Source organism: Protopterus annectens, chromosome 1.part0, assembly GCF_019279795.1.
Source record: "Protopterus annectens isolate FY-2018-M chromosome 1.part0, PAN1.0, whole genome shotgun sequence".
In the NCBI taxonomy this organism is placed as follows: Eukaryota; Metazoa; Chordata; order Ceratodontiformes; family Protopteridae; genus Protopterus; species Protopterus annectens.
This window is the reverse complement of record NC_056725.1, coordinates 693,268,396-693,295,642: the sequence shown is the minus strand read 5'-3', so window position 1 is coordinate 693,295,642 and position 27,247 is coordinate 693,268,396. Positions and strand designations below refer to the sequence as shown.

The window sequence follows — 27,247 nt, the reverse complement described above, 5'->3', positions numbered from 1 at the left end:
AAACGAAGGTTGCCTTTCTTGGAGACAAGACTGAAATTTTACTTTTGCAATTTCAGAATCGTGTTGCAGTGTGGCAGGAGTTGTATGCATAGGCTTTCTCAAAATAGTAGCTAGAGGTTAGTGGTCTGTTTCAAACTGGATAGGTCTTACCATAAACATAATCATGGAACTTCAAACATGCAAACACAATTGTCGAGTTTTTTCTCTATATGAGCATATTGTATTTCAGTTTGGGTGAGATTTCTGGATGCATAGGTTGACCCTCTTGTAGAATGACTTCATGTAGACCAAATTACGAAGCATCACAGGAAAGAGTAACTGGCTTGTGAATATCATAGTATCTGAGAGTTGCTGGACTTTCAGTTCTCTTTCAGGACATCAAATGCTCTCTGGTGGTGTTCTAACCATGACCAGGATGCATCTTTACGTGTCAGCTGTCCGAATGGTGCTGATATTTGACTCAAGTATGGAATGAACTTGCCTTAGTAGTTAACCATGCCAAGAAAACTTTGCAGGACTTGTACATTGTCTGGAGCTGGGATCTTGACAATGGCTGTTTGCTTAGAAGTGTGTATTCATAAGTCTGAACTGGTAATTAAATGACCAACATAAGTGACTTCTCGTAGCCTGAATTTGCATTTCTGAGAACTGAGGTTAAGATTCACTTGATGTGCTCTTTCCAGAGGTTTCTGTCGTACTCAACTTCACAATTACTTCCTACTAGTATATCATCTACTATAATAGCACAGGGATACCCAGAAAAAATTTGCTCCATTGCGCACTGAAAGACGTCACTTGCAGAATTTATCTGAAATGACATTATCAAAAATCTGTACCTTTCAAACGGTGTACTGAAAGTGGTTAGCAATGAGGATTTTCAGTCAAGCAAAATTTGCCAAAAAGAACTCTGCGTCTAAGACAGAAGAAAACAGTGGCACTTGGCATAAGAGCAGTGAATTCATCAACTGTACACAATGGATGATGAGATATTTTCATTGCCTTGTTTAAATCTTGTGTATCAATGCATATTCTGATGTTATCTGAGCTTTTCTTATAAGCTACCATCATGGAGGATACCCATTCAGTAGGTTATTCTACTGGACAAATCACACCTTGTTGCACCATTTTATGTAGCTTGGCTTTGACTCTGTCCTGCATGGCTACTGGAACTTTCCAGTCTGGCCTGACAACTGGGCTGACATCTAGGTCTAACTTTGACTACAGAGCTGGGAGCTTGACTAGTTTGTCTTCGAAGAAATCAACATAGGTAGACAAAATATACTGGGCAAAATTAGAATAGTGGTCTCTTAAGCTAACAGGGTGGACTTCCTTATTAAATTAAACCAGTCCCATTTTCAAACTGTCTTTGAGCCCTAATAATGACTGTACGTGCCTCTAGACCACATAAAATAACAAGTCGTAGCATCTCCCAATAGAATAACATGAAAGCATTACTGAGCCTTCCATTTGAATTTCTTCACCACCATAAGCAACAAGCTTCGCACACTTTGCTAATTCAAGCTTCTTACAATCACATACTCTAGCAAATGTTTCAGCCAACATAACATTGCACTTTGAACCTGTATCAGCTTTGAGCTCCATGGGTTCTCCATTTATTCGAACAGTACAAAATACTTCATTCTGCCAACAAATCTACTGCATTGACTGTTTCACTAAGCACTGACACACCATCAACATAAAAAGTAGGGTAGCTTTCTAATTGATTGACTTGTTTCTTGAAATGTTCCCTTTTAATAAAATAATGTGCGCCTTTTGATTTACAAAACTTTTTGAAATTATTCTACTTCTTACATTTGTGGCATTGTTGACCAAAAGTCAAGCACTTTTCTCTTTTAGATTCATGATTTCCACCACAATTATGACAGTTAGCAATGAAATTAGGTTGGGGCCCATTTTTGAGTTTGCTGACTCACTCTTGTGCTTCACTGAGACTGTGCTAACTCAACTTGATAGAAAGCTCTGGGGTTTGCCAGTGAGTGCTGCAGGGACTACTGTTGCTGGCATGTGCTTGGGCCTGTTTCTTTTAACCATGTGCTGCATACTATCAACATGGGCTTTAGAAGTTGCTGGTAACATGCATTTCTCATTGGTAAGCATATTCGTGCTTTTCTGTAAGCTTGTATATCTGACAAATCTCAATGGCCTTATTCAAAGTGAAATCACTGTCACAAAGCAAAATCTTTCTCATAGCATCATCTTTAATACCATACATGTCTCTCTCTTATCAACCCATCCCTTAAATTACCAAATCTGCTGGTTTTAGGCCTGTTTCTCAAATCAGTTATATATGCTGAAAAAGTTTCACTAGAGTTTTGATCCCTTGTGTAAATAAGTGCCTTTTCATTGTAATATGCGTCCGGGGGTTACACATTCCTGTAAATTTACGCTTTAAGCACTTTGGGTCCTCCCTTGACTCAGCCAGTACAACTGTATGATGGTTTTCTCCCTCTCCTGCAAAGACAGCAGGTGTATACACAAATGAATGTTCCTTTTCAATGGCTTCGGATGCAGCTAAATTAATTAGAATAAATGCCTTTTAGTCATTTTTATCAGAAAATGCAGCCTATATGAAAATGTCATACTCTTGCTCAAACACTCTCCAGTTCTGTGCAATATTAGTATCAAACACAAGTGGACCTGGTTTTCGAAATCCATCTGCCATGCCAACAAATTATGCACAAAATCACTGAAAATATGGTCCTTGTAATTGTATATGAACAAGCTGTCTCTCAGCAGCTTGTAAGAACATTCAAATGCACAATTAACTCTGAAATACTGTACTTTGCAAAATGTGCTCTGAAATGGCTATATTTTTGTAATACTGCACAAACATGCGAACACATCATACACTTGATATCTCGGATAGCTTTAATATGAAAATGTATGTGCTGAATGAAAAATGTGGTCATTTTCTTTATTTCATTCATTTTATGCAATTCAGACTTTTTCATTTTCCATAGTAATTTGAAAATTTCTATCAATATATAGCAGTATCAGACATTTCAGTTGACTTAATATCGTTTAGAACGTTCTGTATGCATCATTTCTTAATTTGCAAATAGGAAATAATTTGAGCAAGTTTTGACATCTGAAATTCATTTCTGACCTGTTTTGCAAGTTGTGTGCAGTAGGGATGATCCACTCATATATATTCTCCAATTTCAACTGAATGCCTCTCGGTCTTGAATCTGCAGAAACTGGATCCATTTTGGAACCATGTCACTCATCCCTCTTTGTACAGATGTCAAACATGCAGGATAGTTTGTTTAGATGCTTTTTACATGAAAACACATCAGGATGATTAGTAGCATCATAAAATACAAACAAACTGATTAACAGACAGACCATACAGACATACATGCTTGCATCTCAACAGCTTACTACAAAATGGCAGTCAGGATCACACATGCTCAGTTTTTATACACTTGTAGATAGTTTCAAAAAGACATGCATGCACACATTGATCTACACTTGGGAACACAGATTGATAGCAATCTGAACTTCGACCATCAAGTTTCCACGGTGGTGAGGAAAGCCTACTACATTGCGCATGTCCTATTAAGGCATTGCATCCAGGTCTAAAGATATAACTCCACTGTACTCATCTCTCATCAGACCTTTAAGTACAGTGATACCTTTTGCATGCACCTCACCAGACATCTGCAGCAGCTGGAGAGACCCCTGAAGCTTCTCACCAAAAAAAATACAGTGCCTCTAAACCATGACTTACATAGATAGCCTGAAAGCCCTGTCACTGTACTTTGTATCTTATAGGTTGCTGAAAGGTGACTTGTGTCTGGTGCTACAGGGTAGTCACCAACCCTACCCTAATGGGAATGTTGCACATCTGCAATTCAAATGGCACAAGAATCATTCACTGTAGGGATCTTAACCTAGCCTGAGACATAAACAGAATGTGCTGGAGAGACGGATATCTCCCAGAGATTGCCACTCCTCTGAAATAAACTTGCAATTCCTGTGAAACTCTCCCTGATTCTATTCAAATGCAGGCTAGACAAGATGGATGGGTGACTGCAAATTCACCCTGGGGGTTGCGCCATATCCCTCATGGACAGGGGTAGGTGGTGTTCATAGAATCTCTTTACGAATGTCACCCATCTAACCAATTGGGAGAACTTGAGATTAACATGGCTAGGCTTGTAAGGGCTCTAGGGCGATTAGGTTAGTTATCGCCTATGAACCTCTGACTTCAGTTCCAGCAAAACTACTCTCCTTTTCTTGCTGATCTCATCATCTCTGCATTTGAACCCATCTTTGATTGTATTGCAGGAGGAGGATGTATGTGAATATAACAGATTATTGGTGTAGTGGTACAGTGAGTAGTGTTGCCATCTGAAATTGCATAGTTGGTTGAGCTGTTTGTTGTTGCTTCTGTATGGAGTTTGCATGCCCTTCCTGTATCTGTGATAGTTTATCCGTGTACAGTGATTTCCTCCAGTGCACCAAAGATGTGATGTAGGTGAACTGGAGTTCCTCCAATTTGGATGTATGTAAACATGCAGTGTCTTTGAAAGTATATGTATCAGTACGTCACGTGACAGAATTGACTTGTTGGAGGCAGTGGCAATATGTGTGTGGTTGTTTGAAACATTTGTGTAGATTGTGTTAGACCTGGCTTTGAGGCAATGTCAGTGTGTTAAAAAAAAAAAAATATATATATATATATATATATATATATATATATATATATGTATATATGTATACACACACACACACACACACACACACACATATATATATCTTTTGAGTAGTAATATAGTTTTGGGGGTGCAAGCTGGTCCTTCTTAGAAGTATACACAGAATCTTTTAGTGTCTCATGGGCTGGGGTAGTGTGGTCTTCAATCTTTGTTGCAATTCACTATCTGAGGTCTGTACTGATTGTTGCTGTAGCTTAGGGGCTGTGGATAATATGGTCATTATTTCTTTAACTTTCCTCAGACCTCAGTAATATACACAGCAGATCACTATAGCAAGAGTAGGAACAATTTTAGCAGCTGAAAGTTGGAATACACTTCCGTCTTAATCAAGCATAAGACACATACACACATTATTTTATTTTTTTAATTTTGAGCGGGGGTAGAGGTAAGGAGGCATGATGTTATGTACATCTAATAGGAACTGCTTGAATTATGTTACTGTGTTCTATTTGCTGTTTCAGTTTCATCTCTGTCTGATACAGATGCAGATGAGATGAGGCATGCAGGTGGTGGCTGCCTTTTAGTAGCAGGGGTGAAGAGGCATGCTGTATACATGTTCAACAGCTGGCAAATCAAGTATGTGACTGTACTAGTATGTGCCCTCATTCCAGGCAAACACTAGAAGGATACACAGAATGTGATTATTTTTTTATTTTGAAAAGGGTTAGGAAGCAAGTAATTGATAAAATAAGTTGTTGCACAAACAAGAAAAAAGACAGAATTAGAAAGAGGCCTTATTTGCGTGTTTGTTTGCATAGTTCTGTGTGATCTCGTCATCTGTTTTAGAGTTAACACCAGATTCATACTTTGTAGAAGACTGAATCAAAATATTAGCTATTCTTTGCTACGTAGCTCTTATATGAGCCTTGCTCTTTTAATATTACCTATGATAGAAATGTGAAAAATATTGATTAAGAGAAAAAAGGTGGCACAATAAGTTTCTGTTTAACATTTTCTGAACTTCTTTTAGATGGTTTTCAAGCTGAGATGGCTACTCCTCTCTGCTCCACCATAAGAGGTGGCATGTCTACGGAATTGAGGGTCAGCATTCTGATTTTATGACCCCTCATTTCCTGACCTCAACTTTCTCTCCATATCAGGATGCTTAGTTTCATGTAACACAATGAAAGTAATTTTGTCTTCTTATGCAGTGTAATAAATTTGTTAGAAAGGAAAATGTTAGTACACCCCCACTAAGCCCCTCTTTTACTGTCACCCTTCACTCTGCAGAAATGCAGCAAAATGAAGCAAATGTACATACATTTCATTTAACAAACGTACATTCAATAACTCATTATCATTTTAGTAAGGCTTTGTTAAATTCTGAAGCCTTATGAGAGAGAATGAAAAAGCAATCTCTGCCTGCTCTATTGCCAGAACTTGGAATTCACTCCCAAGCCACTTAAATTTCCATCACCTCTACTTCCCAATCTAAAAAAAGTCTCAAAACCCACTACTTAACTGGCATTGCTCATGTTACTTCCCAAGTTAAGCCATACCACTGCACTGTTGCTAGAATTCTGCTAAGGATCAAATGGGTGCTCCCCACTTCCCAATCTATATTTGTTACAAAAAAAAAAAAAAAAAGGTAACTCTCACTTATTCGTATTTATATGGAAATGACTATCAGAAATTTAGAAATAGTTAATCTCTGCTATTATATTCTTCACATGTATGTTATGTTTTCTTATATGTTACCGTTTTGTCTCCTTTAAACTGTATTGGTATTTGGAGATTTTCTTCCTGGGCCTCGAATGAAAATGGACCTGTGTCCAGTCGGACTTTCCTGGTAAACAAATGTAAAATAAATTAAAAATGTTACTATAGTGAAATCTGTTATAACAAATTATGACTGACTAATATTAATACAAGTTCCTTTGCTCATTATATTTTTCCACATTATATGGAATGAAGCTTTCTAACAAATAGGTAGGTCAGTTTACTCCACAGTGAGAAAATCAATTCTGGGGTAGCTATGAAGAAAACCTCATTACTGGCTCATTAACTACCTTGGAATCTCACTTATTTAACACTAGTGCTGTCAGACATGATGAATGGTACCTTTTCGCTGGCTGCTCATGCATCATATTAGCAGTGGCATTCCCCTCAACTTAAACACAAACATTCAACACTCCTGGCACACACACACACACACACACACACACACACACACACACACACACTACCATGAACAAACACGTCCTCCCAGTTGACTATGCTCACAAAAACACCCCATGCATTCAGTCCCATGCATGCAGTATTAGACACACCACACACACACACACACACACACACATACACACACACACAGACTCAATCCTTACCTAGCCTACATAATGTGACCTACCCAGGCAGACACACACACATATGTATAAATATAACTTATATATATATATATATATATATATATATATATATATATATGTGTGTGTGTGTGTATAGATATAACTATATATATCTATATATATATATATATATGTGTGTGTGTGTATAGATATATATATATATATATATATATATATATAGATAGATATGAATATATATATATATATAGTTAGATATATGCACAACTTCATTCATCCTACAGATACTAATAATACACACACGTTCCCACTAACCACCCATGCACATGTCTTTGTTGAATGTACCTACTTTACTGCACTAGTATTGCCTCTATAGGATTGAATGGGTGACCACAATCTTTTGATGGTGTTCACTATTTCCTCCAGTTGTGGTAATTTATACAGCCAAATGATTCACTGAATCATTCTGTAGTGTAAATTGGGAATCTCTGTCATGTCCATGGAAAGAGTATTAATATTAGATGGTCCTCCAGATTGCGGCTTTAACGTGCCCTCCAAGTTGAGGCTCTTGCTAGTAGGAAACCTCATTGATAGGGTGGTCAAAGAATTAGAAGGACTTATCAGGGCTGGGAAAATGGCAGTGTTAAGGCTTCTTATACATGCAAAGTTTTTCTGAATTCCAGTGGAGTGGCTGTCGACTTATTTGTTACAAAGATGCAACAGTTTATTTTACTTTTTTTTTTTTTTAAACAAGGTACAGTCTTCTATATTTTGATTTATACAGTAAAATTCTTGCTGGTTTCACATACTTAAAAAATTCAGGGGCCGTTCCTTTTTTACTGAGATGATGAATTTGTTTTAATAAGCTAAAATGATTTAAGATTACAAGAAGTAACTCAACAGTGTCCCAATGCTGCGGTTTTATTATTTTGTTAGCTACTTCATAATATTATAAGGAAACTATTCTGTTGTTTTTATTTTTATTCAAGGAGCTCCCTTACTTATGGGGCATGACTTGCCATGAGTAATACATCTGAAATATTCTGTACCTTCATAAACATGGACCTTGCTTACTGTGGTATTAATTCAGTTTCATAATTTTAAGCACTGGTAAACATCCACTGATCAGTCTTTAAATACTTCAAAAATTGTATCCATGATCTGAATACTATTCATATATACGGTTTTCTTAATGACTCAATTGCAAAATTGTGTTTTTGATTTTCTAAGATGTGAACACTGAGAATCCCGATGAAAAATCCATCATCACCTATGTTGTATCATATTATCACTACTTTTCCAAAATGAAAGCCTTGGCTGTGGAAGGAAAAAGAATTGGGAAGGTACAGTCAGTTCTGCTTTATATCCATGTACTTTAATATCTAAAAATGGCAAGTATCAAGTTCTTTACATTTACTACAAGTCGCCTGCAAATGTGTATCTTTTTTGTGATGATGTTCATGTCCAAATTGCATAACTGTGAATGAAAACAGTATTGTCATTTGATGAATTGGTAGCCATGAGTTTTTCCTTTTTATGTTGCCGGAATCTTAGAGTTGGTGAGCGATAGATTTTGAGAGGGCTAGATGAGGAAGTAGGGCTGCAAAATGATTGAAATACCATTCCTGGGATGGGTCATCAAAGCCAGTGATGGTAGCCGTTGCCTGCATGCGTGAGTGGAATGAGTTGCAGAGCACAGGCAGTCCAGGATGCTAAATCCATGCTGTCTTCCAGGATGATGGTCATTCCTCGTGTCTCTCGCCCCAAAGTATGAGTTTCCTCCTCCCCTGAGGAATGCATGGACTCAAGTCCGTTTAGTGAGGCTCATTGGTGAAAATGGCAGGAGGAGAAAAAGGATACAGGAAAAAAAATGGGGAACCATAACTTCAGAGAGATTTACCAGGGTAGTAGTTTGGTGAGGTAGCACAGAGAGAGATTAACTGTATGAATGTGTACCCTGAAGGGGCTCAAAGGGCATGTCACAAAAATACTTTCTGAAGAGAGGATTGGCATACGAGTAGAACTGATCTCTTCCATTTCATAGTGTGGACTGAGTGCATCTCACTACGAGTTATCAGTGGGTTTTCATGTATTTAAATATCCTTGATGTTTGTCTACCAAAAAGACAAACTAGACAGGAAATGATCTTTGTATATTTTTTTTTATAATCTATGGGCACACTCTTGCGACTTATGGGATTCTTCTGTTGCTAGACGCTTGTTACTGCTGTTTTTACCATATTTGTTTCTACTAAAGTTTTTATCACTGGGAGCAGGGAAGAGGTTCAAGGCATAAGGGGTAGCTGTCTTTGCTATAGCTGTATATCCTACTCATAGAAAGAGGTTTCAGCATTTATTGTCTCAAAATCAAATTACTAAAAGTGCCCTTGTTAATGTATTCTACTTTTGGAAGACAAAGAAAATTATATATGTATTTTTAGAGCAGTCTGCAGATGTCAAGAAAGTTCAGTTATGTAAGCTGAACTTACTATAACAGTAGATGTTCGAATGATAACTACTACAGTAGCCTTAGCTATATGGGTTATATCCTGCCAAGGACATAATGGCCGGCCTGCTCCCAAAGCTTCAGGGCACCTTCCTGTCAGCAGAAGGAGGGAGGCATAGCCCTGAAAGGACTATGCTAGGAACAACAAAACATAAGCATTTACAACCTGGCATAAAAAATACACCAATAACAAGGGGGATGGAGGGGAGGGGGCAGTTACTGCAGCAGTGATCATTCGAACATCTACTGTTATGGCAGGTTCAACTTAAACTGTACTTTGTTCAACATATTGTTGTCTGCTGGAGTAGCATTAGCTATATGGGAAATTACCATAGCTAATTTCATTTGGGCGACAGAAAGAGAGAGTCTAGGAACCCCTGTAGAATAGTCCTAGCAAAGCTTGATCTAAACCTAGAGAAGGAATCAAGCTTACAGTACCTTGTAAAAGTATGTACAGAGGACCAAGCAGCAGCTTCTAGAATATTTCTAGAATCCACTGCTTTCCAGAAAACCATAGATGAAGCCAAGGCCCTGGTAGAAAGGACTTTGGGCCCTACCTGAAATAGATTTGTTATGGTGAGTATAACAAAAGGTAATAGCCTTAGAACATCATTTGGAAAGTCTGTTTTGACACTGATTGTCCCTTCTTTTTACCTTCATAAGAAATAAACAATTGCTATAAAGATCTGACAGAGAGAGGTTCAGTTAAGATAGTACCCGAGTTGTCTGTGGACATCCAAAGTATGAAGTATCCTTTCTTCCTCATTTTTCGATTTAATAAAGAAAACAGAAAGATGGATAGTTTGGGTTAAAGTAAACTTGGATACTACGTTAGGCATAAAAGAAGGCTTAGTTCTCAAAGAAACCATGTCCCTATGGAAAAATGAGGTAGGGCTGACTCACCGTAAGTTTTTGCAAAAAATACCTTTCTTGCTGAGGTCAGAGTAATCAGTAAAACTGTTTTGCATGTTAAGAACATCAAGTCAGACAGATGGTTCAAACTGAGCATGCATTAGCTTCTTTACCACAAAATTAAGATTCCAAGGTGGGGCCACTGGTTTACTTTTTGGCCTCTTATGCAAAATCCCTTTCAAGAACATTTTGACTTGAGACTGCCTTGAAAGAGGAGGATCTATGGGCAGACATGTTGAAATTGCTGATAAATGAACCTTGATAGAAGATAAAAATAGGATAGTAACTCACAAATACTGTAAACTCCAAGAACAACTAGCTCTGAATGGGTGCTGGTTATGTAATTGGCACCAAGAAGTAAACAGTTTCCATTTCCTAATATATGATTTTCTAGAAGCAGGCTTTCTTTCCTCAATTAGTACCTGCTGCACATCCTCACTAAACAGGTACCTAAATGTAATTAAGACCTTATCCAGGCATTCAGTTGAAAATGATTTATGTTGGAGTGCAACAAATATGTTTGTTGTGTGAGTAGATCCGGTCTGTGAGAAAGCTTGTGGTAATTTCCCCTGGCCATTTCCAAAAGAAGGGAGAACCATAGTTGCCTAGGCCAGAAGGGAGTCACCACAGTGATCTTGGGGGATTCCTTCTGAATTTTCAGAGTTACCCAGGCTATTAGTGGAAAGGGTGGAAAAGCATAAATTAACGTTGCTGTCCAAAGAAAAAAATAAAGGCACCTGTCTTCCAGGCCTGCTTGTAGAGTTCTGCAACAGAAGCTTGCCAGTTGATTGCTCGAAGAGTAGGCAAAAAGGTCTGCTTGAGGAACTCCCCACAGATGGCTCAAATGTTGGAAGAGTTTTGATATAGTTTCCATTTATGAGGGTTTGCCGTGGTCCTGCTCAGCTTGTCTGCCATGTTGGGTTGCCAACTGTCCAGAATTAAGGGACATTCACTGACATTGAAGAACACAAGAACATGTTTGAGCACAGTAATATTGTATGACAGTCCTCTCTAGGAGAGGTTAATGCACACTTCTGTTTTGCACGCATAGTGCTTTCATGTACATGTCCAGAATTTTTGACATGAAAAGTTGACAACTCTATTGCAGTGTAGTTGTGCTCTGACAAGAATGTAGGATGCCTGTAGAGTGAGATTGTACGGTAAAGCTAAATCTCAAGCTAACATAGCTAGTTTGCAAAGGGGGTATGACTGCAAACCACTTTGAAGAGGTCCTAGAAGCCAAAGATGGTTCAGAGAGTTGCATGCCTTGATCAGGCCAAGCATCTCCATGATATTTATATGCTTACATCTGTCCTTGGTGTCCCACACCTTTGTACTTTTATCCCTTCTGAATCTGCTGACCAAGCAAGATCAGAAGCATCTGTGGTGGCTGACTGCTTTGGAGCAAGGAGTGAGAAGGGGAGACGTGGATTTAAAGTTATCTGCTGTCTCCACCAAAAGATTTCTGTTCTGACAAACCCCAGCACTGGGATTTGTAAAGATAAAGGGTATTTATGCTAGGACCAAAGAGATTTCAGATACCACTGTATCTTCCTCATGTGGAGTCTTCCCAGGGGTATCATGAGAGTTATAGATGCCATGAGACCCAAGATTCTGAGGTATTCCCTCACAGTGACTGAAGTTGGAGTGGAATACCTTAGAAACAGATTAAATATGGATTTATTTTTTCCCGTGGAAGAAAAGTTTGAAGTGTCTAGTTGACATCCCAGGAGCACAATCCTGTGTGAGAAAGTAAAGAAAGACTTGACTGTTCTCATGGAATAGAAACACCAAAACGAAAATTGCAGCCCACTGGAAAAATATCTTTACTTCTTAAACAGATTCTGGTACCTCGGCCTTCACCTTCATTGGAATAAATTATTCTGAATCAAACCAGCTTATATATACACCAGTTACTTCAATTAAACAATCAAGTAAATTCATCAATTAAGAAATTTAGAAAACTTTTAAACTTGTTACAGCATATTATTATAAATCTTTAATATTACTTACATACATTGATATTTAAATTTCTAAATTCATACCATTTGGAAACAGGGTTTTATAATTTATTATAAAATTTGATTCCATTCTCAATAATTTTTTCTGAAAATTAATGTTTGCCCCCCCCCACCCCAACCCCCATTTGGTTTTGCCAAAACACTAAATACAAAATCCTCACATCCACCACCATGAAATCGATGAAAATGATTAACTACTGGACTATCCAACCTTCCCCTCCTGATGTCTCCCAAATGTTCCATGATTCTTAATTTTATTTTTCTTTTAGTCTGTCCTATATACCATTTTCTTATTTCACACTTACAACCTATTATATAGATTACCCCAAAGGAATTACAATTGAAGTGATCAATGGCATTATATTTAATGCCATTTATTATACTACCATCCAAATTCACAATTTTACTACAAACTTTGCAATGTCCACAAGCATAAGCTCCTGCATTGCTAGCTTTGACCCTCCTACCTTTATACCTAACCAACTCTTTCAAATTACTACACCTACTATAAGAGAAAATAATATTACTGGGGATAATAGTTTTCAAAAAATCATCATCAATAACTATAGGCCACATGTTAAATATTATTCTTCTTAATGTAGGTGACCATCTCTTTACCTTTGGGAGAATTTAAAAGAATTGCTACTAATACTTCAGAAGTTGGGAATATAAGGAGGGAATTTGATATAATTTGTGAAAAATTAAATCGAGGTTATCGATGGGATAATATTTTGTTTCATAGAAATAAGGTTGAAAGAGACTTAAATTTGCACGTAAGTGATTACCAATACTTAGGTAAAAAGGGTGTTGGTGAAAAAAGTGGGAATGCTAGGGTTAATGGAGGATTTTTAGAATCAGCCTATAATGATGGCAATAAGGTGGAAGTTAAAGATAAAATATTTTTTGTTAACAGGTATTCACTTTTTTCACCTACATTAAGAAGAAGAATATTTAACATGTGGCCTATAGTTATTGATGATGATTCTTTGAAAACTATTATCCCCAATAATATTATTTTCTCTTATAGTAGGTGTAGTAATTTGAAAGAGTTGGTTAGGTATAAAGGTAGGAGGGTCAAAGCTAGCAATGCAGGAGCTTATGCTTGTGGACATTGCAAAGTTTGTAGTAAAATTGTGAATTTGGATGGTAGTATAATAAATGGTGTTAAATATTGCCATGGAACAACTAGTCACCATTCCCACAAGAGGAGATAACATACTAGATCTCATCATCACGAACATGGGGTCACAATGTTCAACACCGGAAGTATACCCATCACTGGTGAGATCAGACCATAAACTAATCTCACTGGAAGTCCACATCCCGCCCCCACCTGAGATAAAAAAGACCACAGTGAAGAACTTCTCAAAAGCCGACTTCACACTTCTAAAGGCTAGTGTGGTCTCTTTTATGGCCCCCGAGACTGCGGAAACCATTACTCAAGCCACTGAATCACTTACAAATGCCTTCTACCAGCACCTACAGGACTGCATGAATCAGGCAATCCCAAACAAAACAAAGACCCTTTGTACCAAAGGCAAGCGTCCAGTTTGGTGGACCCCAGCCATAAACAAACTCTACAACAAAAGGAGGAAGCTACTACAAGATAGAGCAAAATTCTTAAAAGGGAAAACACCCTTGATCATTATAAGTAAAAAATTAAGATCTCTCATAAAATCATCCAAGGCAAATTTTGAGAGAAAAGTCGCCAAGGACTCAAAGGACAATCATAATACCTTCTTTAGCTATGTTAGAAACCTGGGAGGGAACTCCCAGATATGCTCAGAATTAGTTCAAAATGATGTAAACATTACTGAACCTACAGACATTGCCAACATACTGGCTGACAGGTTCAGTGCAAACTTCTCCCCCCCTCCCCCCCAAAAGGTGAGATATCTGTACCAGAGAATTATAGCCCCCCAAACATCTCAAACGCTCAGGTGAGAACTTCTCTCTCCAAGGCAAAAAACACAGCATCCATGGGACCAGATGGTGTCCCCGGATGTGTGCTCCACGAACTCAATGAGAAATTAAACCCGCAGTTAGGGCAGCTGTTTAATCTTAGCCTCACCTCAGGATACGTGCCTAAGGAGTGGCGTACGGCAGCTGTGGTCCCACTTCACAAAGGAGGTGCCTCCACCGACCCGGGAAATTACCGTCCCATCAGCTTGACAAGCTTGATCTGCAAAGCTATGGAGAGGATCATAATGGAACTCATAAATAAAGACATAGGAGACTTGCAGACTTTGGATCCGACCCAGTTTGGCTTTGTCAAGGGCAGATCATGCCTTTTAAACCTGGTGGACTTTTTCGAAACAGTCTCCAAGGCCATTGATGAGGGAAAGGCAGTCCACACAGCCTACCTCGACCTGGCAAAGGCTTTCGACACAATACCCCACTCAGGTATCATTGAAAAACTCATCAGCTTAAATGTAAACCCATACGTCACAAGATGGGTTGCAAATTGGCTAAGTGACAGAACCCACAGGGTCAGAGTTGCTGGCGCCATGTCAGACTCAAAGCCTGTCACAAGTGGTGTCCCACAGGGCTCAGTCCTGGGCCCTCTCCTGTTCGGCATCTACTTTTCAGAAGTACAAGCAAACACAGGAGGATTATGGCTGACAAAATTTGCAGATGACTGCAAACTGGGCCATAGTTGAGAACACATCTGACACAGATATCCTTCAGAAGGGTCTTATAGAAACAGAAAACTGGTGCCAGAACCATGGCCTAAAGTTAAACGCCAAAAAATGCATAGTCATACCCTTCGGGAAAAACAAGGTTACCCCTAGCTACCATATAGGTGGCAACCCACTAAGCACAGAAGAGGTTATCAGGGATCTGGGTACCCAGGTTGACAGTAACCTTTCATTTGATACTCACGTTGCCAAAGTAGTTAGGAAGACCTTCTACATTGCCCACCTGATCATGAAGGGATTCGCATCTAGATCAAGGGAAGTCATCGTCCCCCTGTACTCATCACTCATCAGGCCAATGATTGAGTACAATGCCCCATTCGGAATGTATTTGACACGACACCTGCAGCAACTGGAAAGGCCCCAAAAGTTCCTCACCAAAAGGATAAAGGGTCTCAAAAATATGTCCTATGCTGCCCGACTGAAAGAACTTTAGCTCTACTCATGTCGCCTACCGTCTGCTCAGAGGTGACCTGTGCCTGACATACAAGGCCATGTCCAACCCAGAATTGATGAACATGCTTCACCTCAAAAAATCTAGATCCCTCAGAACTACAAGGGCGAGAGACTTAAACCTTGACACAGTTATTAATAGGACGTGCTGGAGGGACAGATTCATCACCCAGAGACTCCCTATGCCATGGAAGAAAATCCCGGTACATGTGAGGCAGAGCACCTCGCTGGCTTTGTTCAAGAGAAATCTTGACCAATGGATGGGAGATCGCAGATATACCCCAGGGATTATCTCAGTGTCACTGCTTGACAGAGGCACAGCAAAATAATGGGCATAGTATCCTCCAAACTAAAGGGGTGGCGAAAGCCACAAAACTCTGGCTAGGCTTATAAATGCCCTTGGGCAGATAGCCTAGTATGAACCTATGAACCTATAATGCCATTGATCACTTCAATTGTAATTCCTTTGGGGTAATCTATATAATAGGTTGTAAGTGTGAAATAAGAAAATGGTGTATAGGACAGACTAAAAGAAAAATAAAATTAAGAATCATCGAACATTTGGGAGACATCAGGAGGGGAAGGTTGGATAGTCCAGTAGCTAATCATTTTCATCAATTTCATGGTGGTGGATGTGAGGATTTTGTATTTAGTGTTTTGGCAAAACCAAATGGGGGTGGGGGGGCAAACATTAATTTTCAGAAAAAAAAAAAAAAAAAAATTATTGAGAATGGAATCAAATTTTATAATAAATTATAAAATCCTGTTTCCAAATGGTATGAATTTAGAAATTTAAATATCAATGTATGTAAGTAATATTAAAGATTTATAATAATATGCTGTAACAAGTTTAAAAGTTTTCTAAATTTCTTAATTGATGAATTTATTTGATTGTTTAATTGAAGTAACTGGTGTATATATAAGCTGGTTTGATTCAGAATAATTTATTCCAATGAAGGCGAAGGCCGAGGTACCAGAATCTGTTTAAGAAGTAAAGATATTTTTCCAGTGGGCTGCAATTTTCATTTTGGTGTTTCTTTTCTTTGGTTTATCTACATGTGTTTTTTTGTTCTCATGGAATCCCTGCTTGTGTAAGTGATCTCTGACCCAAAAGAGAGCTTCATACAATTTGGGAAAAACTCTGCAAAGATGAGCAAGTCATCTACATATGGAAAATGCGGATACCCTGTAGATATTCCAAAGGTTAAGTTATAGAGCTGATAATTTGATACAGTCATACAAAGCCTTACGAAACATCTGAAATCTGCATGAATAAACGGAGTACAAAGGATTAGTCCAGATAGTCACTTCAGCTAGCAGATCTAGAAGGCTCTGTCTCTCTGATAATCCCCTCTGTGGGAGGAATAAAGAAGCCTTGGTGATGTTTCAAAGTAGTTCATATGAACCTTACAATTCAAAATTCTGAAAACCAAAATTGCAGAAGTATACACTTTTACACCATAGCTATCAATAATTTTCCTATCCTTATCAGAAAGAGTATGATTGGAATTAACTACATGCTTAGCAGCAGTGGGTTCAAATAAGGCTGTAGCTGCAGGCCAGGTTTGGGAATAGTTCATAAAACTTAAACGTCTTGTAATTTTGTACATCCTGTTTGCCTTTTTAGGTGTAGCTGACTGACAGAAGAATTGCAAACAGTAACAAACACATTATCTAAAGCCAACAAAACAGGAGGAATGTATGCAGGTTCTGGTAAAACCTTCTGCAAAACTGAAGGACAGCGAAACATCAGTGTTCTCCCACTGAAAACACTGGCACATTCTTACGGTGGTCTCAGAGAAAAAGAAATTCTGAGTCTGAACCATAAATCTGAGGAATGATCCCTGAATCCATCCCTGCTTCATGCTGTTCAGATTCAGAATCTTGAGTCTGTTCAGGAACAGTAATTCCTTTTTCTTTTCATTTTCAATAGCCTGAAATAAATCCTGAGCCAGACCCAGTAAGGTACTTCTAAAGAAATTTGAGGAGGAGTAGATACATGCTTGGTTTTCTGTTTCTTTTTGACAGGAACAATGAGACAAACTGTGTTATTAACAGCAGCAGCTGCTTCCTCATGGACGGGTACAGCATTCTGGCACAACAGGGGAACCTTCCTTGTTTCCCTCTCCCAAGATGGACAAGAGTGGCTCTCACTTGACCACTGAGGGAACTCCTGACAGTTGCAGAGGCTAACCCCTGGTCCTCAGTGGCTGTATGTGCTACCAAAGAGGGGCCCGGGGTAAAAGAAGAGTTGTCTGTGGTACAATGAATGGCCACAGCAGAATCACTTACCTATGGTATAGGCAAATTGCTAGCCTGCTGTGGTGGTAAAGGCTGTTTACTTACATTTTTCTTTTTGTGGCTGGGAGAAAGACTGACCGTGGGACCCGGTCATCTGTTCCATGGTCAGGCTGAAAATGGTGCCTTTCTCCAGTGGAGAACGAGCAGCACATGCCAGGAAGACTACCAGTCTACAAAAGTTACTTTTTTGATAGACAGAACACAGTAAAAAGCACTTTTAATCAGTAGGGAGTCCCACCAAGGAACAAATATTCTCCACTGAAAATAGGTTTTCAGTTAGTTAACACTACTTTTAAACTGACAGAAAAAATAGTGCTCTATTTAAAAGTATGTTACAATCTGAAGACAGTCCATTAAAACACAACACTCATAGTTTTAAAATAACTTTCCTGAAGAGGAAAGTAATAAAACATCAATAAATTTAAGAAAATGGAAGTCGTTTTTTTTTCCCCCAGAGGGAACATCTGCCTAGCAAAAGAAAGCACAGGCTGACTGTTGATTATTGAACGCCTTACTGGAGCGTATCCTATGGTTACAGGAAAGCACTGAAGGGCTTCTCTCAAACTTGTCTTTTAGTTATCTCAGTTCAAGCTGAAGCTCTGGAAGCTGTCTGTGTTATCTTTGGCAGGATATAACCCATATAGCTAGGGCTAGTGCAGCGGTGATCAGTTTGATGAACATTGTGTCATTCATAAAACTAGTTGCCCAGCATTTCAAGGAGAAATATAACTCTGATCCAAAAGATGCATCTTTTTTGTTGTTGTTTCACATAATGCATCCTTAGATGCATTTGGATTCTTCAGAACTATTAAGGGAAGGAAACATAGGGTTCATATTCAAATTTGATGTTTAAGCTCCCCAGGTTATAAACTGTGAAATACCTTTAAAGCATCTGCTACTTTGAGTGATAGCAATGTAAGCGAATATTTGCTTTCAGAACAAGGATCACGTGATTAAACATTGATTGTTAATGCTGGCTTCTGATATACCTGCAAATGCTAATCTAAGGTGGCAGTGTAACTATTGTCTGATTGAACTGAGTTTCTGCATAAGTAAACACCTTGATATAACTCCCCCCACTCCCTTTGTTTGTTTTTCCCATAAATGTTTGCCTGCTGTCTCATTCCCTCTTAGTACTTATAAGGATTCATTTCCTATCTCTCATTCTGATAATCCATTCCAGGGGATTGCAACCCTATCTGTGAAAAAGTTATTTCATTAGCCCCTACAGTCATCTGTATGCACCCCCCTTCTCCTTAATAATGTCCCAGTCATACCCCTTGTTTATCTTCTTGACAGCTGTTTTTCACCATTGTTATGTTTACCCTGCCTCTTCTTTTTTCAGATAAGTAGAGCTCTATCTTTTTTAGCCACTGGTTGTATTTCCATAGATTTTTTTTTTGATATCTTTTTCTCTGTATTCTTTCCCATAACCTGTTGCTCTTTTCCTTATATGGCCTCCAGAACTAGACACAGTAATGAAGATATGGTCTGATTAAGAACAGGAAACCTTACACTTCTACTTTTGCAATTTATCATAGAGGCTCCTGCCAAGTGCAGTATTTCCATGTGTTTGTATTGAACACCATCTGCAGCCTTTCTGCCTGCATCAGCAGCCTTTCCAATTTCTTCTTTAGACTTGTTAAGGAATATTTGCTACCAGATAATACAATGCAGCTGCTTAATCCCAAACGTAGGCAGTGAAAGATTCTGGATGCAAACACATTTTATTATAAAGTATCATGATACTTGGAGTCTCCCAGTAATAGAGCATTGTATATTCAAATGCAACTCCTTTTACATCTTAAATTTAGAAAAAAAAAAGAAATGATGCTTCAAGTTCAGAGCTTTCTCGACTTTGATTACACAAACACAAGTTTCCAAGGCGGGGAGGAGTAAACAGTTAACAAGGTATGCATATGGGAGGACACTTATGCTTCACCGCTTTGCTTTTGACAGGTTTATGTTCCTTTTCAGCAGGTTTATCCCCTACAGAATACCTAACTTTCTCTAAAGGTTAAATATTTACAAGAAACATTTACCATTTGTTTGCTAAGCTCTAATGAAATCTAACAAAGTCAAGCTGTTCTTTTTAGCTAACAAGTGAAACATATATATGAAATTTGTAGTAATTTAAGCTAGCTGTGTATAAAAACATAAGTATTAATAGACATAAAATAATGTATCCATTTCAGTTCCTCCCTCTGATGCTATGAAGTGTCACAATCCCAGATTATTCTGAACCATGTCTTTGTCAAACATATAAACTCCTTGGTACTTTTGTTTAGGAACTATGATCATTGTGTGTGGACTTTTTCTAACAAAGCAGTTCACTAATAAACTTTTAATAACAGGGTATATAAGAACTATGAAAAGGACAATTATGACAAACGTAATTATATTTTGCATTATGCCGGTACAAATTGTGACATCTCCCTTGTGGACCAGTAATCAAGGAGCCTGAATCCTCACCACTGACACCAGTATTTCCAGATGCAGCTTGCTGCACCAAGCACAATTTCACTTGAGCACACAGAGAACACACTTAGTCAACGGTCTGTTTCACTCTTTCCAGGCCCCAAGTAAGACTCCCCACTGCCACAGCTATAGAGTTGAGTCCTCAGCCAAGTGTCCCATGCCAAGCCCCTCATGATCCTGTGTGTGAAACCAGTGCTGCAAGTAATACACACACACACACACACACACACACACACACACACACACACACACACACACACACACACCTGGGGAAGACAGACACAGATTTACTCGCTCTGCTACCCTTTGGCTAGATTATAAGGTAGTTACTGCCACCAGACACTCCACAGCCAGCTACTGTAAGGATCTTATAAGGGTACCCAATTATACTAAGTAAAATTAATAATGCAAATGGTAGTGTTTGACCAATGCAATAAGGCTTTCAGGAGTGGCCACAGTGTCACCAAATAAATATAAGTACACTCAAAGGTTAAAATATTCTCTAAAAGACCAGCCACAATGAAAGGTTTAAATATATTTAATTATAAATACTAAAATAACATGAAAATACTAAATATCTATTTACAATAAACACCAGAGTTTCAGCCACAGGAAATATTATTTTTGTATCAAGTTGATCAGTGATCTAAACATGAGAGGATACACACAGACTCATAATGTGTATATATGAGTATATATAAAATGTTCACACTATAAAAAAATGTGAACATTAAGACAAACACTAAAGCAGTTTGAATGAAAAAATTCAAAAGCACAACACACTGAATCACAGAGATTCAAACAATTTTTATTTGGCTAGGGTGCAAACCCCCCCCCCCATATCCTATGCTCGTGAAATATCTCACTCAAGCTTGAAATGCTTTTGCGAACTTTTTTTTTTTTTACATCTAGCACTTATAGGGGAATTTCTTGTCATGTGAAAGGTTATGTCTAGTTAATGGAAATTTCCTAACAATATGTCTAGGTTGTATAGTTTTCCAGATATGAAACTTTGTGAAAGTTTAGAGAAAATATAATTTGGGTTTGTTTGCATTATAGTATTTATGGAAAAGACTATGAATGCACTGACTATTAGCACTGTAAAGAATATTTCTTACTGATAACATTGCTATTTGTAAAGTTTTAATAGCATTCATTTGCATTTGTCTAGGTTATGCTTTTTTAAGTTTATTTTTCAGAAAATGCTCTGGAATGCAAGAAGTGTGTAGGCTGTTACAGGTGTGACATTTCATCCCACGTAGATATTGAGTTATACCAACTGCAATATTGCACTACAGTGGAGAAAAGGCAAAGTCCTGGAGTAAATTTAAACACTGGCAAGATTGAAAAAGTTCATTTTGAACTCTGCAGCTGATATTTCAAGTCCTCACATTCTTGATCCTTCAAATTTATTTATTGACATTTGATTACCAGAAAGATCTGACTGGGTAGGAGCCCATTTTCAGTGGACACCTGGGGAGAAAAGCTCTAAAGTATTACAAAACTTGTTAAATTAAAAATTTTACAGTCTGAAAATTATACAGAAAAATTACAGGTTAAATAATTATACCAAATTAGACATATATGAAAACATTAGTTAAGAAAGGAGGGCAAGGAGACCTAGTGGTGGAATGAGGAAGTACAGGAGAGTATACAGAGAAAGAAGTTGGCGAAGAAGTGGGATTGTCAGAGAGGTGAAGAAAGCAGACCGGAGTATAAGGAGATGAGGTGCATGGCAAGCAGAGAGGTGGAAAAGGCTAAAGATAAGGCGAATGAAGAGTTGTATGAAAGGCTGGACACTCAGGAGGGAGAAAAGGACCTGTACTGATTGGCTAGACAGGGGGACCGAGCTAGTAAAGATGTGCAGCAGGTAAGGGTGATAAAGGATAATGAGAGAAATGTACTCACAAGTGAGGAGATTGTGTTGAGCAGATGGAAAAAGTACTTTGAGGGCCTGATGAATGAAGAGAATGAGAGAGAGCGAAGGTTGGATGATGTGGTGATAGTGAATCAGGAAGTGCAACGGATTAGCAAGCAGGAAGTAAGGACAGCTATGAAGAGGATACACACAGACTCATAATGTGTATATACGAGTATATATAAAATGTTCACACTATAAAAAATTTGAACATTAAGGCAAACACTAAAGCAGTTTGAATGAAAGGATTCAAAAGCACAACACACTGAATCACAGTGATTCAAACAATTTTTATTTGGCTAGTGTGCAAGCCACACACACACACACACACACACATCCTTTGCTAATGAAGTATCTCACTCAAGCTTGAAATGCTTTTGCAAACTTTTTTTTTTTATATCTAGCACTTAAAGGGGAATTTCTTGTCATGTGAAAGGATATGACTAGTTAATGGAAATTTCCTAACAATATGTCTAGGTTGTATAGTTTTCAAGATATGAAACTTTGTGAAAGTTTAGAGAAAATATAATTTGGGTTTGTTTGCGTTATAGTATTTATGGAAAAGACTATGAATGCACTTGACTATTAGCACTGTAAACAATATTTCTTACTGATGACATTGCTATTTGTAAAGTTTTAATAGCATTAATTTGCATTTGTCTAGCTTATGCTTTAAGTTTATTTTTCAGAAAATGCTCTGGAATGCAAGAAGTGTGTAGGCTGTTACAGGTGTGACATTTCATCCCACATAGATATTGAGTTATACCGACTGCAATATTGCACTACAGTGGGGAAAAGGCAAAGTCCTGGAGTAAATTTAAACACTGGCAAGATTGAAAAAGTTCATTTTTGAACTCTGCAGCTGATATTTCAAGTCCTCACATTCTTGAACCTTCAAATTTATTTATTGACATTTGATTACCAGGAAGATCTGACTGGGTAGGAGCCCATTTTCAGTGGACGCCTGGGGAGAAAAGCTCTGAAGTATTACAAAACTTGTTAAATTAAAAATTTTACAATCTGAAAATTATACAGAAAAATTACAGGTTAAATAATTATACCAAATTAGACATATATGAAAACATTAGTTAAGAAAGGAGGACAAGGAGACCTAGTGGTGGAATGAGGAAGTACAGGAGAGTATACAGAGAAAGAAGTTGGCGAAGAAGTGGGATTGTCAGAGAGATGAAGAAAGCAGACCGGAGTATAAGGAGATGAGGTGCATGGCAAAGAGAGAGGTGGCAAAGGCTAAGGATAAGGCGTATGAAGAGTTTTATGAAATGCTGGACACTCAGGAGGGAGAAAAGGACCTGTACCGATTGGCTAGACAGAGGGACCGAGCTAGTAAAGATGTGCAGCAGGTAAGGGTGACAAAGGATAATGAGGGAAACATACTCACAAGTGAGGAGAGTGTGTTGAGCAGATGGAGAGTACTTTGAGGGGCTGATGAATGAAAAGAATGAGAGAGAGCGAAGGTTGGATGATGTGGTGATAGTGAATCAGGAAGTGCAATGGATTAGCAAGCAGGAAGTAAGGACAGCTATGAAGAGGATGAAGAATGGAAAGGCTGTTGGTCCAGATAACATACTTGTGGAAGCATGGAGGTGTTTAGGTGAAATGGCAGTGTAATTTTTAACTAGATTGTTTAATGAAATCTTAGAAAGTGGGAGGATGCCTGAGGAGGAATGGAGAAAGTGTTTTGGTACCGATTTTTTAAGAATAAGGGTGATGTGCAGAGCTGTATTAACTACAGAGGGATTAAACTGATCAGTCACAGTATGAAGTTATGGAAAAGAGTAGTGGAAGCTAGGTTAAGAAGGGAGGTGATGATTAGTGATCAGCAGTATGGTTTGATGCCAGGAAAGAGCACTACAGATGCAATGTTTGCTCTGAGAGTGTTGATGGAGAAGTACATAGAAGGTCAGAAGGAGTTGCATTGTGTCTTTGTGGACTTGGAGAAAGCATATGACAGGGTGCCTAGAGATGTGGTACTGTATGAGGAAGTCGGGAGTGTCAGAGAAGTATGCAAGAGTGGTACAGGATATGTACGAGGGTAGTGTGACAGCAGTGAGGTCTGCGATGGGAGTGATGGATACGTTTAAGGTGGAGGTGGGATTACATCAAGGATCAGCTCTGAGCCCTTTCTTATTTGCAATGATGATGGACAGGTTGACAGACAAGATCAGACAGGAGTCCCTGTGGACTATGATGTTTGCAGATGACATTGTGATCTGTAGTGAGAGTAGGAAACAGGTGGAGGAGACCCTGGAGAGTTGGAGATATGCTCTAGAGAGAAGAGGAATGAAGGTCAGCAGGACTAAGACAGAATGTAAGTGTGTGAATGAGAGGGAGGATAGAGGAATAATGAGGATGCAGGGAATAGATTTGGTGAAGGTAGATGAGTTTAAATACTTGGGATCAGTAGTTCAGAGTAATGGTGAGTGTTGAAGAGTGGTGAAGAAGAGAGTACAGGCAGGATGGAGTGGGTGGAGAAGTGTGTCAGGAGTGATTTGTGACAGACGAGTACCAGTAAGAGTGAAAGAAAGGTCTACAAGAGGGTAGTGAGACCAGCTATGTTATATGGGTTGGAAACAGTGGCATTGCAAAAAGGCAGGAGTCAGAGCTGGACGTGGCAGAGTTAAAGATGTTAAGATTTGCACTGGGTGTGACGAGGGTGGACAGGATTGGGAATAAGTATATTAGAGGGTCAGCCCAGGTTGGAAGGTTTGGAGACAAAGCCGGAGAGGCAAGATATTATATTGGTTTGGACATGTGCTGTGGAGGGATGCAGAGTATATGGGGAAAAAGATGCTAAGGATGAAGCTGCCAGGTAACAGGAAAAGAAGAAGGCCTAAGATAAGGTTTATGGAAGTGGTGAGAGAGGACATGCAGGTGGTTGGTGTGACAGAGCAAGATGCAGAGGACAGGAAGAAATGGAAACAGATGATCTGCTGTGGCAACCTCTAACGGGAACATCCAAAAGAAGAAGAGTTAAGAATAGATACAAGTTATATGACAGTAATTTAACAGAGAAATTTTAGTCAGTTTAGAGAGAAATTAAAGTTAATTTAGTATAATACAAACAGGAATTGTAATACAAAGTGAGAGAAAAGCAGGCTTATTGTATATTTAGAGAGAAAACCAGGGGAGAGAAGTTGATAGAAGTAAGTGAGTGAAGAAGGGAGAATAAGGAGATTGAAGGTATGAAGAGTTATTTGTTCACATTGAGGGAATATGGTTTATCCTGGTGTTGAGGAAGAACAGATTCAGCTTTTGGCTGGGAAGTCTTTCAGAATGGTTTGTAAATGGAAGGGAGGGTATTGACCTGATGGATACTTGTAAGGAGTTCCAGGCATTAGTAACAAGGTATGAGTAAAGACAGTGCACAGAAGATTTGCTAAGTTTGTGGACAGACAGGAGTTTTGGGATTGTAATGACAGCCTGGAACATATTTGTGTAGAATGTTATGTTATTTAGTGGTGGACAAGCAGATGGATTCTGGATAATTTTATAGGCGGTAAGAAGCTGTGTATATGTTAGTTGATGGGGTAGTTCTAACCAATTTAGGCTTTGTAGTGCTATGCAGAGGCGGGTTCTGAAAGGAGTATTTGCAAATTTAGCAACTTTTGTTATAGCATTGTTCATGTTTTGATTTTTGTGATACCTGAAAGTAAGGATGGGGAGTGCTATAAAGTGTGGGGAGGAGAGTAGTAGTGACAAATGTAGCTTTACTTGTGTCACTGAGACAGTTTTTGGCTCTATAAAGCATCCAAAGTTTATCATCCACTATCATCCTTAATAATTTGCTATGAGAAATGACTTCAATGGCTATATTATCGAGAGAGGAGTTTACATTTTTTTAATGGGAGACAGATTTGTGGAAAAATGTAGCAGTTGTTTTTAGGATTGAGCAGGAGTTGAGTTATGAAGCCATGTTTCAGTTGCTTTTAAAGCTTCCTGAGTAATTTTTGAAGGTGTGCCATGTTGTAAGATATGAAACAAAGTATAAAGCCTTTGTGGTACAGTGGTGATAACTGGGAGGCATAAAGAGAGGGTGGAGTGCCATTTTACTGACTGATAGCTATTGGATAGGTAGCTTTTGAACAGTAGAAGTTTGGGCTGAGAGAGAGAGAGAGAGAGACCTAATAGACATTTAAAGTAGAAGTTTGCTGTGACAAACTGTGTCAAATGCTTTAGACAAGTCTAGAAATAAGGAGTAGACTAGTTTGCCATTATCTATAGCTTTATTGACAGTATCTACACAGGTTAGAAGTGCAGTGTTAGTACTATGGGAATGACGAAAGCCATGGTTTGTGGTAATGAGTTTTTCCTGTAGCAGACAGTTTAGCAATTGTTTGAATACATTTTTCAAGCATTTTGGGGAGGGCAGATGATATTTGCTATAGGTCAAATGCTTGAAGAGCACACACATGTATCTATCTACACACACACACACATACATACACACACACACACACACACACATATATATATATATATATATATTTTTTTTTTTTTTTTATTTTACATTTGTTGACCGGGATACTTTGACTGGATACATGTCTATTTTCATTTTCAGCCGAGGCCCGGGGAGAAAAATTCCAAGGTAGAACATACAGTAAAAATCACAAAATGATTATAAGTTACACACAATTAACAGGCTCCAGTTGAGCAAACAGGTGCTATAATCAAACATTTTTAAAACAGTGTTGACAAATTGACTAGACAGTGTAACATGATTACAGACTATAGAGGAGGATCTAGTCAGGTTTTGAACAAGGATGTAGCCAGTGAGTTTTAAAGTATAGCTTATATACATATATATATATATATATATATATATATATATATATATATATATATATATATATATATATATATATATATATATATATATATCTGTATATATATACACACACAC

General features: G+C 38.3%; 1 protein-coding gene across 1 annotated transcript in view; it reads left to right on the top strand.

Annotated features, from left to right (window-relative positions):
- Positions 1-27,247, top strand: part of LOC122794078 (spectrin beta chain, non-erythrocytic 1-like) — a 199,352-nt gene that overhangs the window by 120,210 nt on the left and 51,895 nt on the right. The window contains exon 4 of the mRNA XM_044062256.1: positions 8,273-8,385. Within this exon, the coding sequence (XP_043918191.1) occupies positions 8,273-8,385 (113 nt within the window). The remainder of the gene's footprint in view (positions 1-8,272; positions 8,386-27,247) is intronic.